Source organism: Maniola jurtina, chromosome 17, assembly GCF_905333055.1.
Source record: "Maniola jurtina chromosome 17, ilManJurt1.1, whole genome shotgun sequence".
Lineage (NCBI taxonomy): Eukaryota > Metazoa > Arthropoda > Insecta > Lepidoptera > Nymphalidae > Maniola > Maniola jurtina.
Genome location: NC_060045.1, coordinates 12,081,294 through 12,103,862, shown reverse-complemented (window position 1 = coordinate 12,103,862; position 22,569 = coordinate 12,081,294). Strand labels below are relative to the sequence as shown.

Sequence of the window (22,569 nt, the reverse complement as noted above, 5' to 3'; positions counted from 1 at the left end):
CTCTCCGAACTTTACTACTCATAGTCGGTACTCCGAAGTTTACCAATAAAAAAAACCGGCCAAGTGCGAGTCAGACGCAAGTATTTTTTCAACATTTTGCACGATAAATCAAAACCTATACACAAAAATATATAAAAATTTGTTTTAGAATGTACAGGTAAAGCACTTTCATAATATGATACCCCACTTGGTATCTTACTTTAAAAAACTGGTTAATTTTGTTTATGACCAGTGACCACATTTTAATTTTTTTGTGATGTAACCACAAATTCACGATTTTCGGGGTTTTCCCTTGTGGTATAAGACCTACCTATCTTCAAAATATTTTTATTCAATTAGACTTTTAAAAGTTCTTTTGAATCCTCAAAAGCATCTACCACTGATTCGGAATGCCTTTCCTACCGAGAAGAACCAGCAAGAAACTCGGCGGTTGCTCTTTTCAAACTTCATGATCTACCAAATCATGATTCTAGGTCAAAGGGAAGTACCCTTTAGGTATTCTTGACAGACGCGACAGACAGACAGACAACAAAGTGATCCTATAAGAGTTCAGTTTTTCCTTTTGAGGTACAGTACCCCAAAAAAGCACTGCCTTCTTTCAAACTTCCACATGCTTTAAAAAAAACAACAACAGAGGTTTAAAACTATATTATTTTTAATTTAATACACATGTTCATAACACAATATTATACGCTGTTTCAATATACAAAATTATCAAATACATAATAATTATTACATAATCAATCAACACAAATCAATAAACGGCACAATCCATACCACACCTGGCGATGCTAAACAGTTAAAACGAACAACCTATAACTGTACAGGAAGCTTACAGTGAAAAATCACTAGAGAACGTCTATCGTTTTGAATGACAATTTACCTTGCCTAGAAGTCGCCTATTCACTCTTGACTTGAAGGTACCCATATTAAAAGTAGAAGGGAAAACTGATGCCGGAAGGGCGTTCCATATCCTACCGGTTCGGATTAGAAACGAGGAAGCAAATCGCTTTGTAATGTGTCCGAGGAATTTCAACTACGTAACTACTAAAGCTAAGACACTAGCTAATGCCTTGTTTAGAATTGTTTAGTGAAATTGAGGCTAAGCTTTTAACTGAAAAAAAATCCAAAATGCTTTTGAATATCTTTGCTAGAGTTACGTGTATTTAGCAATTATATAGGTTTAACAGGGCTCTCTCCGTCACTTACTCCATACAATCGTAGTCCCAATTTCATATGAATATTAAGCAACCATGAAATTTTGCAGACATATCCTAGAAAGAAACAGTTAAAAATTATTTTGCTATAATCCGCCAACAGTTGAGAGTAGTGGAAAAGTCTTGTGTGGTGGTGCATGTGAGTGGTGGTGGCAGTGCTTGCTTGGGAACTTGGCTTTATTGCTTGGTTGGGGAGGTAAGCGGTGCTTAGCTTGTAACTGCATGTTTGACCATACAGATTTTTTCTGTTGGCGGATTATAGCAAAATAATTTTTAACTGTTTCTTGCTAAACATGAACTTCCGCAAAGTAACGCCTGATTCTATCCAATATCCTAGAAACTAATATCTGTGCCTGTGGTGTTTTAGATTTTTCTAAAAATATGTAGTTTCAAAATTACAGGGGCTCAAAGATTTGTATGTGAATTTTTAAGATCGCATAACTTTGAAACCGAATATTTTACGGAAATCTGGAAAACCACAGACATAGATATTAGTTCCCGGAACGTTACTACATTATTACATTGAGTATGATTGGTTAGTATTCCAATGAGAGACGAACTACGTTTGTATGGAGCGAGTGACGGAGAGACCCCTCTTAATGCATAACTGAGGAGGCTCCTGCGGTGGAGCGGTGCAAGTTGACGAATCACAGAGCTCTCGCGTCCAGTGACGGATTAAGACTACTTGGTGCCCTAAGCAATCCATGCCTGTGGGCCCCCTATCCGCATGTCAACTAGAATCGGTCTTTAAACCTTTACCGCCTAAAAACATTAGTTTTTTGTAAAATAAGATGATGAGATGTAACGTACTTTAGAAGTAGAGTAGTTAGGTGCGACAACAATAAAAAACCGGCCAAGTGCGAGTTGGACTCGCGCACCGAGGGTTCCGTACTCGGGTATTTTTTTGACATTTTGCTCGATAAATCAAAAACTATTATGCATAAAAATAAATAAAAATCTGTTTTAGAATATACAAGTAAAGCCCTTACATATGATACCCCGCTTGGTATAGTTATCTTACTTTGAAAATTTAAACATATTTTAAGTTTTTATGACGTATTAAAAAAAAACTACTCACTAGATCTCGTTCAAACCAATTTTTGGTGGAAGTTTGCATGGTTAATGTACATCATATATTTTTTTTAGTTTTATCATTCTCTTATTTTAGAAGTTAAGGGGGGGACGACACACATTTTACCACTTTGGAAGAGTTTCCCGCGCAAACTATTCAATTTAGAAAAAATGATGTTAGAAACCTTAATATCATTTTTGAAGACCTATTCATAGATACAGCACACGTATGCGTTTGATGAAAAAAAAATATTTTGAGTTTCAGTTCTAAATATGGGGACCCCCAAAATTTATTGTTTTTTTTTTTTCTAATTTTGTGTAAAAGTCTTAATGCGGTTCACAGAATACATCTACTTACAACAGTATAAGTCTTATAGATTCGAAAAAAAGTGGCTGTGACATACGGACGGAAAGACAGACAGACATGACGAATCTATAAGGGTTCCGTTTTTTGCCATTTGGCTACGGAAGCCTAAAAAGCATAATTTATTTATTTATTGAAATGCGCCTTGCGGCTTTCGGGGGCATTCGAATCCTTAGGACGGATTTTTTTTGTGCTTCTTCTGGTGCCCCCTCAGACGTGATGCCCTAGGCAATTGCTTAATTTGATTAAGGGTTAATCCGTCACTGCTCGCGTCACGTCATCGCACCTCTCCCGCACCGCTCCATTACCGTAGGAGCCTACTCAGTTATGCGTTGCTTTAACTTGAGTATACTATCGCATTCAGACATCTTATAGCCAAAACAAGTAGTCCATCTGAATACGAGACGTATGATTGCGCACTGTACGAAAATAGATTTCAGTCGGGCAAGAAATAATAGCCTAAGCCCGCTTTGTGAATCTTCGCGCGATTTTTATCGAAACAAATGATTTGTGGAAATTATTAACTTTATTCATTTATTATTGTCTGCCAATCCAGACTGGGCCAGCGTGGCAGACTACGGCCTAAACCCCTTCTCATTCTGAAAGGAGACCCGTGTTCAGTAGTGGGCCGGCGATTGGTTGATCATGATGATTCATTAATTTTTCACTATAAGCTTCTTCCAAACTTAATAAAAACCAAACACAGGAACGGACTTATTAAATTGAGCACTCAACGAATGGATACAATACATACTATTACATTACACAAAATGAGATGTCTATTTATAAAATACGAGTATGCAAATATTAATTTAGAGTATCTGTCCACTCAGTTCTCTCGCTCGCACATTGAATTTACAGCATAATGTGCGAGCAAGAAAGCATAATTATTTTTGTAAGTCTTATTCTCACATGGGCAAAAACTGTTTTATCTTCGATACAACCAAGGACGATAGATAGGCAAGTTTTAGAAAAGTAATTTTAAACGACGCAATCAGTAGATTCGCCTAGCATTAGTTTGCGCATTTCGGAAACTTTGATGGTTTTCACGAATTTCGTAAGATTCACCTAGCATGAGTTTATGCATTTCTCGAAAACTTATATGGTTTTCACGAATTTAGTAATTCGTAAAGTCTACATGCCATGTTAATTTACCTACCGATTAAACACCGCTAGCCGTAGATGTTTGGAGTAACTCGACATCGAATTTCGTTTTAGAAAATTACATTTCGGACCAATTTGGCGTTAAAAACTTCCCATGCGAGAATAGGCTACGAACAGATAAACATTCATACGAACTGATCGAATTTTGATTTGGCGCGAGTTTGGAAACAATTGGGGATAAAATATACCTACTTATAAGGGCACAATAAACATAAAGCTCATTACATGATTAATTATTATTATTAACCTATAATTAACTAACAGAAAAACTAAATCGGTAAAAGTTCGCAGACGAAATAACCGTCCGCCGCCAAAACATCAAAACCGTTGGCAAATTCCATGAGACCATTTTCGTTCACATAATATTATGTTGTATATGTATTAGGATGAGACGTCACAGTATAATAAATAAGATAAGGCATACATCGATATTCCTTATCCTCATTGAATATATACTTGTCTAGATGGAATAAATTGGGTATCGTTTTTACAGCGTTTTTGATTTTTTGACAAAATGAAATATGTAGTACCAAACAGTTAGTGCCATAGATTTTTTCCTTGTCTCTGCTACTTGACGAAAGTTCAAACAGTCCTCAGTTCGAGTTTAAAGAAGTTGTTTTTACGAGTTTATTTCCACAATCTGCTGTTTGCAGTTGTTATAGCTTGCCGGGATGTTACGGACATTATCTTGTATAATCGACTTGTTAGCTTCAAACCATTGAATGTTGTTAATCAATATGGGCAATATACTGTTGCCAATATTTTTTATCTGTGCCGTTGGTACGTCCTTTTTACAGGACAGTAATCTAGACAGATATATAATCAGCGGTCAATAATACACTTATGCCAAAACTAAAAATTACGTTACAATGTTGACACTTCAATGGAAGACTACCATTGAAATAACATAATTCGAAAAAATAAATAACGTAGATAAATAACGTAATTTAATAATGCCGATCGACAACATTATTCGTACCCTATCACAAGTGATGCCTTATTGTTATGAATCTTTATTATTATAAAGATATTCGAACAGCATTATTAGATTAAATTGTACATTTTAAAATACATTAAATATGTACCTTCAAATTATACATTTAAATCTTGTCAAATCATTTTGCAGCGCTGATTATAATAATTCCCAAATCTTACATTGTGGATAACGGCACCACATACCCGTTATCTACAATCTATTAAACTTAACTCATCGTTAAACCACGAAATAAACTTAAAATCATCAATTCACAAACCGTCGTTAGTTCTAACACTACGTAAGTCAACATTAGCGTCTTCCTTTTTTTTTAAAAGAATATTAGCCATTTTAATCATAAGTAATATCCTCCTTTCCCCTCCAACTAAGCGTAAAACTTGTGCTAAGAGTAGTAACGAAAATAGTGCAACGGGTGGGGTTTGAACCGCCAACCTTTCGGATTTCAGCTCATTCCGTAGCGAATGGCTCCGAAATATAAAAACCGACAAAAAATTACTTACGTGGTGTTAGTTTTTAATTACATATAAATAATAAATAAAATAAAGGTGCACCGACACTTTATTTCAATTAGAACACAGTGCCCTATTTATGGAACATTTTTTGACGTTACATTTTTAATAAAAAAAATATTTTTCAATAAATTAAATACAGTCGTTTTGCTTGTTTTTGGTATTTGTCTTAAAGTATGTCTAAAAGGTTAATTAATATTAAATTAGTTTTCACCAAAAATTGGCATTATAAATCAAAAGAACTTTTGGCATCGTGAACTATATGAAAACACTTTGAATAAGATAAGTAATAAATACACTGTAAAATGAACTGTGGAGTGCCTTATATTTAAAAAAAAACAATTTTTAATTAAAAACAAAAGTAGACTTCAAGAAAATTAAATTTATTATAATTGAACACAATTGGGACTAATCAACTAAATCTTGGAATATTTTAATACTGGAAATATCAAATGTATTAAGTATATTTTATGGTATCTACAACCTTCATAATATATTGGTAAACTAAGTTTCTATTCAATTGAGTGTGGGAGCACCTTTATAAAAAAAAAATACTCTAAAATCGCTTTTATGATTATGCACATTAGACGCAATAAATGTTGTGATACTTGCTGGTCAAAATTTTTACACATCAACTAAACTATTGACGGGTATCACAAATGTATCATGGTATTTAATGACCATGAACCATGTAGTCCTTCCTGGTATTATGTAAAAGCCTCCGCAGACGACTACAGCAGACGGCAACGGTCCAATTTCTGTTACGAATATTGGAACTCCTGGTAAATGAAATCGTAGAGTATCATCTTAGGATCTGATGTTTAAGCGTCAACTATGCTTAAATCTGTCATGCAGGTTGAAATCTATAGAGCGCACTTTGACTTTGCTTAGACTCAAGTTACAGTTAAAACGAGACAGAACACCGCCTTCTTTTTTCAACTTTCGTGACAAGTACGGTTAACTTTCGGCCGTTTCTTTAGTCTGCGGGGGCCTTAAGTGTACATGTATAAAATATGCTTAACTTAGTTTTTAGAATAACATCAAGACTTTAGTCTGCGGGGAATTTGTGTACGTATAAATATTATTATAATAGTTTATGATAAGACACGAGGGCCTTACGCGACATCTGCTCGTGAAATCCGAGGGTTGCATCTAAATGAGTACAGGAACAACAAACCCATGACAATCATTGTAGCCCCCTTAGCACCGAACTTATCATTATAACATTGTGATCATCGCAATTAAATCAGAAATGAGGAGAACCAGAGGAACCGACATCCTCAACGGGTTGCGAAACTAAAATGGCAATGAGGACACATCGCTCGACAGATAGATAATATTAGGGTTATAAGCTGCTAGAATGGCGACCTCGCGTCAAAAAACAACATCGGAAGCCTCCCACTAGGTGGACAGACGACATCAGACGAGTCACAAGGAGCCACTGGATTCGGACTGTGGATATCCAGCAGTTGACGTCTATCGTTTAACGGTAAATTTTACAGGTATCTATCGTTTAACGGTAAATTTTACAGGTATAGCATGAAAGGATTTTGATAATGGCAATAGGGATGATAACTACTAGTCAAATTAGTGACTTTTTATCGAACGTCAAAAACAACGATAGTTAAAAATGGTCAGCAAACTCAAAACTAACAGCGGACGAATACGAATTTTGGAGGCCCTCTATTTAATAATCCCTAAGAAATAATTTATTTTTGACATAGTCATCATTCCAATAATTGTCGTGATTGGCTGAAGTTATCTTGCTACAAATGTGTAGTAACCAACGATGAAATAGTAGCTAATCGGAAGTGATTGCGACAATCACATTGTAATTATCAAAGTTCGGTGCTAGGAACTTGTCACTTTACCCGTTAATTATACAGAACATAGACAATAGACTTATCATAGCATCATAACATGGTACTAATTGATTTATTATCAGTAAACCTAGTACGAGTTTGCACATATCGAACACCGATAGTTTTCGTGAGTTTCAACGACAGTGCCTATGTATTACCGATTTTTAGTTCAGTATTCGAAAAACGTGTTTGGTATTCGAAAACCAAAATAACTTGTACTAGGAATACAATTAATTATATTATTATCAGCACCAATACTTTGCAGGTATTGAAAATTAATGGCTTTTTAAGTTTTTATATTATAATAACGTCAGACTAATATGGATTGAAATGACATTGTTTTAAAGTCGACTTTCTTTCGGCCATTTGTCGACCGAGTTGTTTACTTGTAAAATGTGAGGTCAAGTGAACTCGAGATTCGGAAATTCACGAAAATTATCAAATATTTCGCGATCTGGAACCTCCTACTAAGGATACGATGTGTCTAATTTCACGAACAGTATTCGCGGTCACTTCCCTATAAGTTACTTTGCACACTACACGTTTTACTGTAACTCGCTTGTAAAATCAAAGAAAGCCAATGAAAAGAAAGCTATATAGTCTCGCACTTCACTATACTCGATTCCGAGCGTCAGTCTTCGTAAATACCACTCCACTTTCTAGGCCGTCAGTTCAAGAACTTCGCAAGTTAGTCTAAACGATCGGCCGATAGTTGCAAGATTCAAATTGGTAAATAGACAGATTATATTATAAACAAACAATTCAATACAACAGCCAGACTAGCGATTTTTTTATTTAAAAGTTTTTGACAGGCGCGCTAGCTGTAGATGTATAAGGAACTTGATAATGTTTTTTGTTTTCTAAAACTATAAAAACTTGTACTAGGATTACTGCTCGATACAGTCTGTACGTGTATACGCGGTCTTAGATTTAGTTTGACATCGATCGTCAACGTTGATCTATTTCGAGATCGAAACACGTTATCGTGTTTTGAGTTAACTTTCACAAATTCAGTATTAATGATTTTTATTTTACTAAGTTTTCTATTGGCATACTAGTTTATGCTTAATGGTTACACTTGAGTCGTAGAACAAAGATGTTAAGGTCTTGATGACTTAGCCTAAGATGACTGAACTGTCGACCGATCGAAAAGTTTGTGACCTACTTTTAGGATTTATAAAATCCTCTCGTAGAACAGTAGATAGGCCTGCGCACGCAAAACCTTATCCTCGCTCACTTCAGACACCAAACTGTCAGAAACATAGTACCATTTTCCAGGGGGTGGTTCCATGCTCGGGGCTGCACCTTCTCCTGACTCGTACCCCGAAAGATCTGACTCCGAGTCCCCATCAGCGTCTCCACTTCCCGGAGCGGGGATGTTAGCACTTTTTGGGAGGAACCACCATCTCGGATCACCAGGTTTGACCGGCTGACGTACTTTGACGTAAGCTACATAGTGTCCTCCGTGCATTCCCCCTGAGTGCTCCACGATTCCATACAAAGAATAAAGTAGCTCATTCTGTCCCCGAGCTACATTGGGGAGCTTTTTAAGCTTATCCATTGCACAGAACGGAGCTAAATCCAAAATTGTAGGGAAATCCACATGTTTCGACATCTTCCGGAACATACATCTCGGCCCAATCTGGAACCTTTTCAGATGCAGGATAAGAATAGCCGGTGGACTTGATACTAAAAATCGTTTAGTTGCGTTCGTATAAACAGTTTTCCCATCTTTTCCATTGATTCTTTCAGTGCATGTTTCGCAACCAACTTTATTATTGCCAGTAAGTAGTTCTAATGCTGTGAATTGGCTTAAACATGATTGTATGGAACATTCGTCCTCATCACAGATATATCTTGGGGATGAGTTATTATAACGGTAGCTGCTCGAAATATCGGTTTCTATACTCTTTTCTTCCGGTTTGAGTCGTACTGAAGAGCTTGGACTGAAGTAACGTCTGGGAACAGTTGGCGGAGGATCTAGAACACTTTCCGTCAACACAGGAGAAGGGCAAGTTGGTTTCGACTTATCTTCCGAATCCATATCGAGTTTCAATTCTTCTAGCTTGTTCGTTACCTCTCTATTCGATTCTTGGAACAACATATTATCTTCGTTTCTAGTATTATTGTACTCCCAGTTATGTTCGAACAAATCTCGACTAGCCTGTACACTGATACCTCTAGAGACAACTTCGTTTGAATATTCAGGAGCGAATGATATTCTCGAAACTGGTCGTTCGAAATCACTTTTAACTGGGGATATTTTATTGTGTTGAGGACTTGATAAATCTAGATTAATTTCGCTGGACAAAGAGCTATGACTGCCTAATTCCTTTCCGTTGATCGGTGATAGTTCAACATTATCAACCGTTTCTGTTGAATTATGTTTTGTTGCTTCTGGACTGGCTACACCTGAGTCCGGATTGGAATTAAAATTGTCTAAAGGTATTAAAGGTTTATTTTCTAATGTGATTGTATTCGTTGACGCTTGGGAAAAGTCTTTATCCTTATCCGTGGATTCTGGGGTGTTATCCGTTTTCTCTTTGTCCATATCGACCGGGCTGGTACGGATTGAGTCGGAGCTGATTACTTTTTCGGAGTTGTAACCGGACTCCATTAGGTATGCAGCAAAGTTAGACGCTGTATGTGTCACAGCTTGTGTTGCTGCGGACGTATGTGTGTTGGACGCTCGTGGTAAGTCTTCGAGGTTATCTTCGACATCCGCATCGGATTGCTCGGAGGAGGATTTCCCGTCTTCCTTAGCACCGTTGGCGTCACCTTTGTCGTTTGAGGTTGAGTTACCTGGGAAAATGACAACAGAAAAGGTTTAAACCCTCAATAATGAGGAATACGACGCAAGGATAGAGTACGCGTCTTTTTTGACAAATAACGTTGCTAAGTAACTCATTAACAGATCATCACCATGATCAACCCGGACATGCACCTCTCTAAGTTATGTTCATTTTAAGAAGTTAAATATTACTTGCTTTAACAGTGAAGGAAAACATCGTGAGGTAACCTACATGCCTGCGAGTTCTCCATAATGTTCTCAAAGGTGTGTGAAGTCTGCCAATAGAATAGATTTTTACAAGTTCTTTTGAATCGTCAAAACAATTTACCACTGGTTCGGAATGCCGTTCCTACCGAGAAGAACCAGTCAGGAACTCGGCGGTTGCTCTTTTCAACTGTTAAAACAACAATCTGCACTTGGCCAGCGTGGTGGACTATGGTCAAACTCTTCTCATTCTGAGAGAAGAGCCGTGTTCAGTAGTGAGCCGGCAATGAGTTGATGATGACAAAATAAGAGTACAGAAGTTATTAGAGTTAAGTATGTTATTGACAACAATCAGGGATAAAATTAGTACAAAAAAACCACCTTTGTTCTTCCTCCCGAATTTTTTGGCAGCCATTCTTTTTTCCTTTTTCAACTGATGCTTTGACGGCTTGTTGTCTTCTTGCGTATTGTAAAGGTTATCGTCTGAAAGATTAGTTTTGAACCTTATTACGTATTCCATAAGGTTCATTTAGTGTTAACTAAGGTAGTTTGGAAAACAATTTAATTTTATTAGAACTTTGGGATTAGTTGACGAGCTGGAAAAAACAGTGGAATTACACTCAAATAAAATTACTTTTTTCTTTAACTTGGATGTTTTGGTCCACTGAATAAAAATCTAAATCTCATGCCTCATGTCATGTTTCTTCAGTGTTTTCTGTATATGTATATATGTTTGTGTGTTACAATAAAGAATTCTAAATAAATGAATAAATTCTAAACTTATTTCCAAGCCAAACAGCCTGAAACTGTGGTAAAATATCTAAAGGTCGCGATTTCGCACTAAACGATATACCTAATTTCAGTAAAGTCCCAGAAGCTTTAATTAGTCTAATATGTACAAAAAGGGATATCATGGAGACCTGATGAGCGAAAGTGATGAGATATTTAAAAAAAATCTTTATTGTTTTTTAAATTTAATGAATTTGAATTTATTGTTTCCTCACAAATGAGAGGCAATACTTTTCAGTATTATACAAATCTCAGCCGAAATAGCATTTAACAGCCTCGTTTAGTTCAGAAGTACTCTGCTATGCCTCATATCAATATTACTCAGCCGTAAATTGCTTTATTTTCGGCCTGAACAGTAATAGTAATGAAATATTTTTATTTTTAAAACATCCACAACGCCATAACAAAACGACACGGAATTTTTCATGGAAGTCAGAATATAATACGTTTTTTTAAATATAAATAGCGAGCAAACGAGCAGACGGTTCACCTGATGTTAGGTGATTACCACCGCTCATGAACATTGGCAGTACCAGAGGAACCGCCAATGTGTTGTCGGCCTTTCAGGAATTTGTTGGTCAACCCCTTGTTAAATAACTCCACGATGCTTACCGTTAGGCGTTTTCCTCCTCACGAGCGCGGGCGGCTGAGGGCGGGAGGTCGCGACCGGTAGCGAGAGGTCGAGGAAGTACTCCGCGCGGTCTGACTGGTGGAAGCACTCCTGGCACTCCAGTGTTGACACCAGGAAACCACGGAACACCTACAATGGGAGCAAAGACGTCAACTTTTAGTATTTGACGCTATGGGCCTTATAGCATAGAATGGAATATATTTTTATTCAAGTGAACTTTTACAAGCGCTTTTGAATCGTGAAAATAATTTGGTTCGGAATGCCGTTATATTCGAGAAAAACCAGCAAGAAACTCGGCGGTTGCTCTTTTCAAGTGTTCACACCATACTAATATACTAATACTAATAATATTATAAATGTGAAAGTATGTCAGTTAGTCTGTCTGCTACCTTTTTACGGCCCAACAGTTTAAACAATTCTGACGTTTGGTAGAGTTAGCTTATATTCCGGGGACGGACATAGGCTACTTTTTATCCCGGAAAATCAAAGAGTTCCGACGGGATTCCTAAAGACCCGTCCGCTCAACCGATTTGTATGAAATTAGGTACCAAGGTAGCTTGTGTCCATGTTATTGATATAGACAAATTTTTATCCCGGAAAACCAAACAGTTCCCACGGGATCTTTAAAAACCTAAATCCACGCGGACGAAGCCGCGGGCATCCTCTAGTTTACAATAATAATAATATTTCCTTTTGTAACATTATGGTTAGCAATAAAGATAAAACTCACCTGTTCAGGCCTAAGCATGGTGTCAGAAGCCTGTTGTCCATAGAACTTGACTTTCTGGCGCACCTCCCCGGCCACCGTGGCCGGGTCCACCTTGGAGTTCATGCCCAGGCTGCTCAGGATCACCGACTGGTAACGACGCAGGTCCTCCGATCTGAATTGGAAAACACTTTCCAGCCCAACATACAAAATATGTATCTTCTACACTTATAAAACAATACCAAAAACCGGCCACGTGCGAGTCAGACTCGCGCACTGAGGGTTCCGTACTCGGGTATTTTTTCCAACATTTTGGACAATAAATCAAAAACTATTTTAATAAAAATAAATAAAAATCTGTTTAGGATGTCTTCATATGATACCCCACTTGGTATAGTTATCTTATTTTGAAAATTGAAACACATTTTAATTTTTTTTTAATTATGTAAACACAAATTCGCGGTTTTCCGTTTTATTCCTGTATGTGTGCTATAAGAGCTACCTACCTATCAAATTTCATGATTCTAGGTCAACGGGAAATACCCTATAGGTTTCTTGACAGACACGACGGACGGACGGACGGACTGACGGACGGATGGACGGACTGACGGACGGATGGACGGACAGACGGACGGACGGAACCCTAAAAATGACTAATTAACTGAGACTGAGGCACACAGCCGAAACTAATCGGAAATGTGCATTTTTATAATAAGCTTCCAGAAGACATTGGAGATGTCTCTCAACAAGTTCGAAGTTTTCATAAAACGTAATCTGATTGAAAAATCTTTAAACAATGTAAAGGATTATTTAAATGATAAGAAAGCTTGGGAATGAGTAGCCAAACAGCTTTGATAAGTTCTAATGAGTATATGTGATTTTGTAAAGTGGTGATAATAAAAAAAAAGAATACTGGGTTGTTGTGGGCCCTTCTCAGACTTGGGTGCGTTTGGAACCCTCGTTTAGCTTTAGTTTTGAGTTTACGTAATTAAATCACCACTATATCTTACAGATCTAATAATTCTGACCACCAAAAGATGTGATCTACTTTGAATAAATGATTTTGAGTTTGATTCTTTGACTTATCACGTGAGTAGTCGTACTTAGTAATAGCTTATATTTAGCATGAAGGAAAACCAAAAATACCTGACAGCTTCAAGCAAGTGCCGCAACAGCTCGTGCGCGTCGTGCTGGTCTCCGCCACCAAATTGTGGTAATTTGGTAACCAGTGCCGACAGCAACTTTCTTGGCGTGTACACACCACCATCACCTGTGAACAAACTGATTTGCTGAAAAATGATAATGGGACACTTTCAATGCCTCACCCAATGCCACATGATAGTAGCAATCTTCCTAAACATACAAAAATTCAGCCAAGTGCGATTCGGAATTTGATTTAAATAAAGCTGAAGGCAAAAACTAGTATTAATTACTTAGTAGTAAGTTAAAATTAAAGTAATTACCTGTATAGTAATTGAGAATGTTATTTTAGGACATAGTGATGATAAGTAAAAACTATGTGGCTAAATGAATAGAAATGTATTTTTAGAAGATGCAAATTAATTCCTTTCATATGACCTTGTAAAAATTCAGTGGTTTTTAAAGTAGTGATAGCCTAGTGCTTAGTACTTCGCATCTATCATATGGTTCCGGTTTGAACAGGTGAGAAAAGCATGTATAATATGAAATCTAATAAATTGAAGATTATGTAAATGATAAAAGAGCGTGGAATTGACCTGAAGCTCGCTCCAGCAACGCGCGGGACTTCAATTACTTTGATACATGGCTTAATATTGTATATCAAATCTTTGAATAAAGCAACCGCCGAGTTTCTTGCTGGTTCTTCTTGGTAGGAAAGGCATTCCGAACCAGTGGTAGATACTTTTGACAATTCAAAAGTACTTGTAAAAGTCTAATTGAATAACAATATAATAATAAAGTTGAAAACAACAAACATAATAAAGTTGAAAACTAAAACCCGACTGTTATAGTCTTAATAAATGCTGAAATATTATAGTAAAATTGTTTTGTAAATTTATATTCATGAGCTCAGAATTTTCTCTTCTTTCATTTGACATCCCACTCGATACAATAGAAAAAAATTTTTTTGGAGACCCACACTTTTTTTCATGTAACATCCGTTAGGTCATTTTTTTTCGTATAAAATGTAGCCTATGTCACTCGGACGAACCTTTACGACGAATCGATTGACACCTCATTCATCAAAATCGGCCCAGTAGTTTAGGCGCTACGGTGGAACATATAGAACCTGGATACATACATACATAGACTGCTAAAATCATAACCCTTCCTTTTGGCTTTGCCGCAGTCAGGTAAAAATATTTTGAATTTGAACAGTGAATGAAAACATCGTGAGGAAACTTGGATGTGTGCAAGTTCTCCAAAGATGTGAGAGTCTGCCAATAAGCACTTGGCCAGTGTGGTGGACTATCGCCATGGCAATGGAGTGTGGTATACTCAGTAGTGAGCCGACGAGGGGTGGATGAAAATATTGCAAGAAACTATACAATTAGTATATTGCACCCCTAGATCAAAACTGTTTCAACTTAAACCTTGCCTTACTACCAACTTCATTAACTGTATGGGAAAACTGTAGTCAAAAATATTTTTTATAATCTTAACATTTGCTTATTTGATTCAGTATTTCTTAATTTCTGAAAACCATTTTTTGAGTTGAAACAGTTTTGACCTAGAAGTACAAAATCCTAGTTGTTTATCTTTTATGTTATGTTACATTAGCATACAAAATGTATTAGTGGCATTTGGAAATGGGTCACAACTGAAGTCTAATTTTATCCTTAATGTAGGTGGGCTAGTCGCCTCACTATAGTATTATTATAATGTTTGAAAAATACTAACTTTGCTGTTCAAATAACTGGATAACCTTGCATGTCTAAGATATTGAAAACTTATTTTTATCCAATTAGCCTTGTTACATAGAAAATGAACTTAGTTACTTATGAGCTGTTTGTTTTTCTTTGCTTGAAATAATTTTTTTATTTTGTGAAGGAAGTTGGTACAGGATATCATTATATTTCTTACATGGATAATGGTACGGATTCTATAGTATTTCTCTATACTAAAATTAGAGTATCTGCATCCTGCTCTTTTTAATATTGTTAAAAAAGGACGGAGAATGCATGCTACAAATTTAAACAATAGGCTTGCAAATGGCAGCTAAAGTCACGAGGTTTGACAGCTCTAAATTAAATTTAAATCTGTCAAACTATGTCCGTCCTTTTCATATTGAATAGTAAGCAGAGGATACGAATACTCTAAAATTTAGTTGCCAACAGAATCAGTACCATTATAGAGGTTAAAATTGTGAGTTTGTATGTTTAACCAATTGTGAAAATTCTTTCACTGACAGAGAGCAACATTATCTCCAAGTGATATAGGCTATAAATAATAATACGCAAAGTCGCAGAAATAAGCCAGTATTTTATATTGTTTCACAGTAATAGAGTATACTGAATAAATATTTATGTCTCTAATTAAATATTTAAACTTCAAAATAATTATCATTGACAAAAATGCATTCATATAATGTTATATTTACATGAATATTTGTATTGTATGTATAATGACATTGTGTGTCTAATCTCTCTACAATCAGTTCATTGCCGATGCATAATAATACTTTTATATATACATTTCTCAAGCGAATTATTTGACCTTTCACTGTTTCAAAGTATTCCTGGTAATTTTTAAAATACAAATACAAGCAAACAGAAAAAAGTTTTTCTGTGAAGTTTAGAACAGAATAGAATTTGTAATTCTACAAATCACAGGACATTATAATAAATAAACCCTTAATATTGATAAGGTACTTATCACACTGTCATATATGGAATCTAAACCATTTGTTTACCTTTTTGTAAAAAAGATCAATACAAGTGGGTAGATAAAAAACATCTGATATAATTATTATGTGTCATGTGCTACCAAGCTCAATAAACGTGTTTAACCTTACTATCGTATTATTTGAACATAATAGTGGCGACGAAGCAAAAATTCGATTAAAATGGATCATAAAGCAGTGAAATTTGGTGAATTTAACCCGAAAATTGATATATGGGACAATTACATTGATCGATTGAAGTTTTGTTTTGAGGCTAACGGCATCGTGTTGGATGGCGCAAAACGAGCGAATTTCTTTACTGTGTGTGGAGCTGAAGTTTTTGAAACATTTTTAGCTTTGATTACACCAAGAAAAGCCAGTGATGTGTCATTTGTGGAAATTGAAGCTATTTTAACAAAACATTACAGCCCAAAACCAAATGAAATTTCAATGTCATACAAATTCTATACACGGAACCAGAATACAAATGAGAATGCATCAGAATATATTGCACAGTTGCGTAAGATTAGCTCTAAATGCAATTTTATGGAATTAGAACGGATGTTACGCGACCGACTTGTGTGTGGCATGAAAGATCGTCGTCTACAGTATGAACTTTTAAAAAAAGATAACCTTCGTTATCAAGACGTTGTTGATGCCATGCTAGCTGCTGAAACGGCGGGAAAAGACTGTCACATGATCCAGTCCTCTACAAATACAGACAGCAGCAGCATAAGTTCAAACACTGCAACAAGTACAAATCAAGGTCCTTCAGTGGAACCCATGGATATTAATGCAGTACAGACCAAGACAAATGTACGACTATGTTATCGGTGTGGGGATCGTCATGGTGGTGAATGCAGATTTATTAACGCCACTTGCCGATTCTGCAAGAAAATTGGTCACATTGAGAAGATTTGCTTACTAAAAAAGAAGTCTAAGAAGAACATTAATTTCACGGATGAGGAAATACCTACACACTTGAATGGTATCTACAGTATGCAATGGGAAACAAAAGTAGCACCATTTGTGATTGAAGTTATATTGGAAGGCATACCTGTAATACTTCAGGTGGACACAGGTGCAAGTTTCTCAATAGTGAATGAACACACTTGGAAGAAGATTGAACATCAAAACCGACACATCATTCTTCAACCAGTATCACTTACTTTACGCACATGGACAGATACGCCTGTCATGTTACTCGGCCAAACTAGGTTACAAGTTCAATACAAAGACATCAAATGTACCTTAAATGTGATTGTAGCAAAAGGGTGCGGTCCCAATCTGCTGGGACGGGACTGGTTGACTCCGTTGAATATTGCACTAAACATTAATTTTATGTCAAATAGTGATCTTATGAACATTGACAAGACAATTTCTAAATACAGTGACATCTTCAGAGATGGACTTGGCACATTTACTGGAGATCCTATTACTATACATCTAAAACCTGGTGCTACACCTAGATTTTTAAAAGCTCGTCCTGTACCGTACGCTATCAAAGCTAAAGTTGAAAAGGAGATTGACCGCCTGGTGGCAGAAGGTGTACTACAGCCATTGTCCTTTTCCGAGTGGGCGACACCTGTTGTGCCTATATTGAAGAAGTCAGGAGATGTCCGATTGTGTGGAGATTATCGCAGTACTGTCAACCAAGCTACAGAATCAGACACTTACCCTATGCCAACAGCAAATGAGATATTTGCTACAGTTGCAGGAGCAAAGTTTTTTACAACCTTAGATCTTGATCGAGCATACACTCAAGTAAAAGTTAGTGACAGCACATCAAAAATATTAACTTTAAACACTTGCAAGGGTCTTTACTCAGTCCATCGGTTACCTTTTGGAGTCAAAGCTTGCCCTGGAATTTTCCAGAGATTAATGACAGCACTGCTAGCAGGAATTCAAGGAGTCGCGGTTTTAATTGATGACATTATTGTGAGTGGTCAGACAATGCTTGATATGCAACAACGACTCGAAGCGGTTCTAAATCGTATACAGAAGGCTGGATTTCGCCTCAACAAGGCCAAATGTAAATTCGCTCAGGAGAAAGTTGAATTTTTAGGTTTTGTGATCAATGGAGAAGGTATACATCCTGCTCCGAGCAAAGTGGAAGCCGTCTTGAAAACACCAGAACCTAAAAGTGTACAAGAATTACAAGCGTTTTTAGGATTATATAATTTCTATGAAAGGTTTATACCTCACAAAGCAACTTTACTTGAGCCGTTGCACAGACTTCTTGATAAATCTCAACCATGGCAGTGGACTAGACGTGAACAAGAAGCTTTTAATAAAGCCAAACAAATGCTTACATTTGACAATACCCTAGTTCATTATGATTTGGATAAACCGCTAATACTCACATGTGATAGTTCAGAATTTGGCGTAGGGGCAGTGTTATCACATGTGATGGACGACGGACAGGAACGTCCGATCGCAATGAGCTCTAGGACGTTGAATATACATGAACGTCGGTATTCACAATTGGACAAAGAAGCTACTGCAATTATGTTCGGCATTAAAAAGTTCCACAACTATTTGGCTGGGAGGCTTTTTACGGTAATAACTGACCACAAACCGTTGCTTGGAATTTTCGATCCAAAAAGACCGATGCCATCTATTTTATCGCCCCGTTTGACAAGAATCGCTATAGCATTAACGGCACACGATTATAATATCGCTTATCGACCAGGAACTGAAATCGGTAATGCAGACAGCTTAAGTCGATGGCCTCTACCAGTGCCTGAGCAAGAGGAAGAACCTCTTTATGAAGTACTTCTAATGGCAGAAAAACTAGAAGATTTTCCTTGCTCTGCTCATGAGATAGCATCTGAAACTAAAAAGGACCAAACACTCTCACGAGTTGTTCACTTTCTACAGTGTGGATGGCCCAACAAAGTTACAGATAGAAATCTAAGAACCTATTGGCTACATAGAACAGAATTGTCTTTACAAGATGGCTGTGTACTACTAGGATGTCGTGTCGTCATACCACAGCCTCTTCGACAAAGCATCCTACGCATGCTGCACACCACTCATAGTGGAATTGTTCACACAAAGGCACTGGCCAGGAGTTATGTGTGGTGGCCACAATTGAATGATGACATAAATGAATTAGTCAGCAATTGCACTAGGTGTTTAGAAAATAGACATATGCCTCCAAAATCTTCACACGAGTGGGTCATACCTTCAAGGCCATGGTCTAGAATTCATATAGACTTTGCAGGACCATTTATGAATAAAATCTTTTTTATAGTCGTCGATGCTTTTTCCAGATGGCCAGAAGTTTTAACGGTAAACAACACAAATTCCACAACAGTGATTCACCATTTAAGGAATTTATTTGCTACTCATGGCATATGCGAAACCTTGGTATCTGACAACGGCACTTCTTTTGTATCCAGTGAAATGAAGTCGTTTTTGGAATCCAACAAAATAAAACATGTGACGTCCGCACCATACCATCCAGCCACTAACGGTTTGGCAGAACGCATGGTACAGACAGTAAAGGAAAAGTTACGGAAGATGGATGGACCATGGGAAATAAAAATCCCGAACATGTTGTTAGGCCTACGGGCTACTCCATGCTCCACAACAAAGAAAAGTCCTTCCGAACTTTTGATGAATAGACGCCTTCGCACACTCATGGATACGCTACATCCTGATAATATACAACATAAGAAAGTAGAAGCTCAAATCATAAGTAACGCTCAACAGAAAAACAGAGAGACTAATGTGGGACAAAGAGTCATGTACAGAAATTACACAAACGGACCGAGATGGTTACCAGGTCAAATTGTTGAGAAAGGCGGCCCTTCCAGCTACAGAGTGCAAGCCGAAGATGGTGCAGTTTTAAGGCGTCATATGGATCAAATCATTAAAATAAGAAATAAAGAGGAAACAACGGAAACTCATGATAGAACTGATGAAGAAAAAGATAATAGTTTAGAAGGAGAGACAGGAAATGATCCTATCATTGAAATGCCAAGCTCTGAGAGATTGGAAGGAGAGATAGAAAATGATCCTGTCATTGAGATACCCAGCTCTGAGAGATGGGAAGAGATATTAGGAATACCTAAATCAGCAGAAATAGACATACCGGGAGGGAAAATTAAAACTAAACGAAATTACCATAATAAGGTTCCATATTCTAGGCCAAGTGGTTCTAATGAAAATATTGATTGTATTGGTTTGAATTTTGAATGATGGATCGGATTATTGTAAACTGTTTAGATGTGTACTTAGTTATCAATTTGAACTGTTAAACTTTAATTAATTTGTATTACTTACTTAGGGGGAAGGTATGTCATATATGGAATCTAAACCATTTGTTTACCTTTTTGTAAAAAAGATCAATACAAGTGGGTAGATAAAAAACATCTGATATAATTATTATGTGTCATGTGCTACCAAGCTCAATAAACGTGTTTAACCTTACTATCGTATTATTTGAACATAATACACACTAATATTATAAAGGCGAAAGTTTGTATGTGTGTGTGTGTGTGTGTCTGTGTGTGCGTGTGTGTGTGTGTTTGTTACTCCTTCACGCAAAAATTAGAATGGAGATAGATAATATCCTGGATTAGCACATAGGCTACTTTTAATCCCGGAAAATCAAAGAGTTCCCACGGGATTTCAAAAAACCTAAATCCACGCGGGCGAAGTCGCGGGCATCGGCTAGTAACAATATAAAACTTAACAAGTAATGCTAACATATTAGATTATAAAAGCCTCTATTATCCTGTCTCTAAAAAGCTTTGTCTTTGTTTAAAAACAAAACAAAAGATTGGAACACAATGAACAAAGTAAAAAATCTCTGTATAAACCTTTCCACAATAATTATCAAGCCAAAAGGATTTATGTGTGATGAAGAAGAAACTAACACAAGTCTTTAAAATACCACTCTGAGGGAAACCTACTTACATCTTAGACTGCACCAGATTAGATTACTTTCAAACAAACCCTTAAAACCTTTATTTTATTATAGAATGTGAGTGTTAATTCTAACTAGTTAATTCAAGGATAATCTTGAATCATATGGCAACTGATCAATATGATTTTTTCAATGGATATAGTCAAAGACCTGGAGACTGACATGCTGCTTTTTATTCTGCTTCAAGTTCCCATTGGATTTTAAAAAATTTAGACCCATTTGGTCAAAGTCGCAGGTATTATTTAGAATGGGATATTAAAATTTGAATTTTAAACACTAACCTGCCTGTAACTCAGCCAATGTTTCAGACAAAGTTCTTGTCAGTGGTCCCCATTCAGCCAGCTTCCCCGTAATGGGGGGAAGATCCATTTCCTTACCCTCGTCCCCACTCTGCTCCCCTTTAAGTTTCAATTTGCCACCAGGCAAAGTGAACCTCTCGCCTGGGTTTGCCATTTCTTGCAAAACATTCAACAAATATGGTGTTTGAACTAAACACTGCATGACAGAGTTAAAGAAGCATGTATTTCCTAGATTCGTTAAACCTCGTACACGAGGCAAGTTCAATGCTATAGCTTTATCTTTACCCTTATCATTTCTAAGAACAGTCTCTAACGGCATTGTCAGTTCTAAAATTTTTGGACCCGGCGTTTCAAGGGGTAGTTCTATTGGTGGTAGTTTTGGGTTACAATTGGACTGTTTCTTCAGATATTCGATGCATTCGTGAAGTTTCTTAGAGCTGGTAGCGGCAATTTCATTGTTGCAAGTGTAGCAATAAACCTCCCAAGTCGTTGTGTTAGCTGTTATTGCATGTAGGTCTGAGTGTGGGGTGTTGAAGTGGTTCAGAGCGTGCTTGTTTCGCATACGACCACATAGCTGGGAGCCACAACGTAAGCACATCCAAAGAGTTAGGTCTTCCTCAAAATCTGAGTCGGTCACCTCAGTTTTAGTACTTTTCTTGCACTCAACGCATTCTTTCTCGAAGCCATTTGTTTTTAAGGCTCGTTTCAGCTTGGCAAGCTCCACTGCTCTAGCTACATGAGGACATGCAGACTTCGTTGTCTCATCGCAAGACTCCGTCGATTCGTCTCCATTCTCGCTGGGATCACTCTGTCTCTTTTTCTTAACCATTGTCGCTTTAAACTAGGTTAGGAGATGCCTGCAACGTAATCAGATACACTTTTAAGAATAACTGCATGGACACAAAAAGAACAAATTGACAAATCTGTGTCGATAGCCATTGCACGCGTGACAACGCACATTCACATAAATAATTTATTTATACGCTTTAATTTGAAATAACTTTATCATAAACTTACAGTTACATACGACGCAAAGAAAATTAATTCTAAGAACGTCACGAATACAATAAATTAATTTCTATTCAGAAAATTTTGTCAGAAAAGTAGTAAACCACAGTCGACCGACATTTTTGCAATGTTGCCATAAAATTAAAATAAATTAGTTATCTT

The 22,569-nt window shown here is 36.8% G+C and overlaps 1 protein-coding gene and 1 long non-coding RNA gene across 5 annotated transcripts; one reads left to right on the top strand and one right to left on the bottom strand.

The window, feature by feature from the left end:
* The first annotated feature begins 2,926 nt into the window (after positions 1-2,926).
* On the top strand, positions 2,927-7,350 carry LOC123873747. The gene is made up of 2 exons (XR_006797737.1): positions 2,927-6,821; positions 6,852-7,350. It is a non-coding gene; the product is annotated as an uncharacterized LOC123873747 (long non-coding RNA).
* Positions 7,351-7,726: 376 nt separating this feature from the next.
* On the bottom strand, positions 7,727-22,559 carry LOC123873706 (ubiquitin carboxyl-terminal hydrolase 16). Of its 4 annotated transcripts, none has more exons than XM_045918698.1 (7): positions 22,417-22,559; positions 21,382-22,256; positions 13,449-13,572; positions 12,327-12,492; positions 11,578-11,725; positions 10,558-10,659; positions 7,727-9,983 (listed from the first exon to the last, which is right to left on the bottom strand). In XM_045918698.1, exons 2-7 carry the CDS (start codon positions 22,226-22,228, stop codon positions 8,356-8,358), a joined length of 3,015 nt encoding a protein of 1,004 aa, XP_045774654.1. In that variant the 5' UTR covers positions 22,229-22,256; positions 22,417-22,559; the 3' UTR covers positions 7,727-8,355. The 4 variants fall into 4 exon arrangements, with proteins under 4 accessions (XP_045774654.1, XP_045774655.1, XP_045774656.1 ...); XM_045918699.1 differs by having other exon boundaries at positions 12,327-12,477; positions 22,417-22,558; XM_045918700.1 differs by lacking the exon at positions 10,558-10,659.
* Positions 22,560-22,569: the final 10 nt, after the last annotated feature.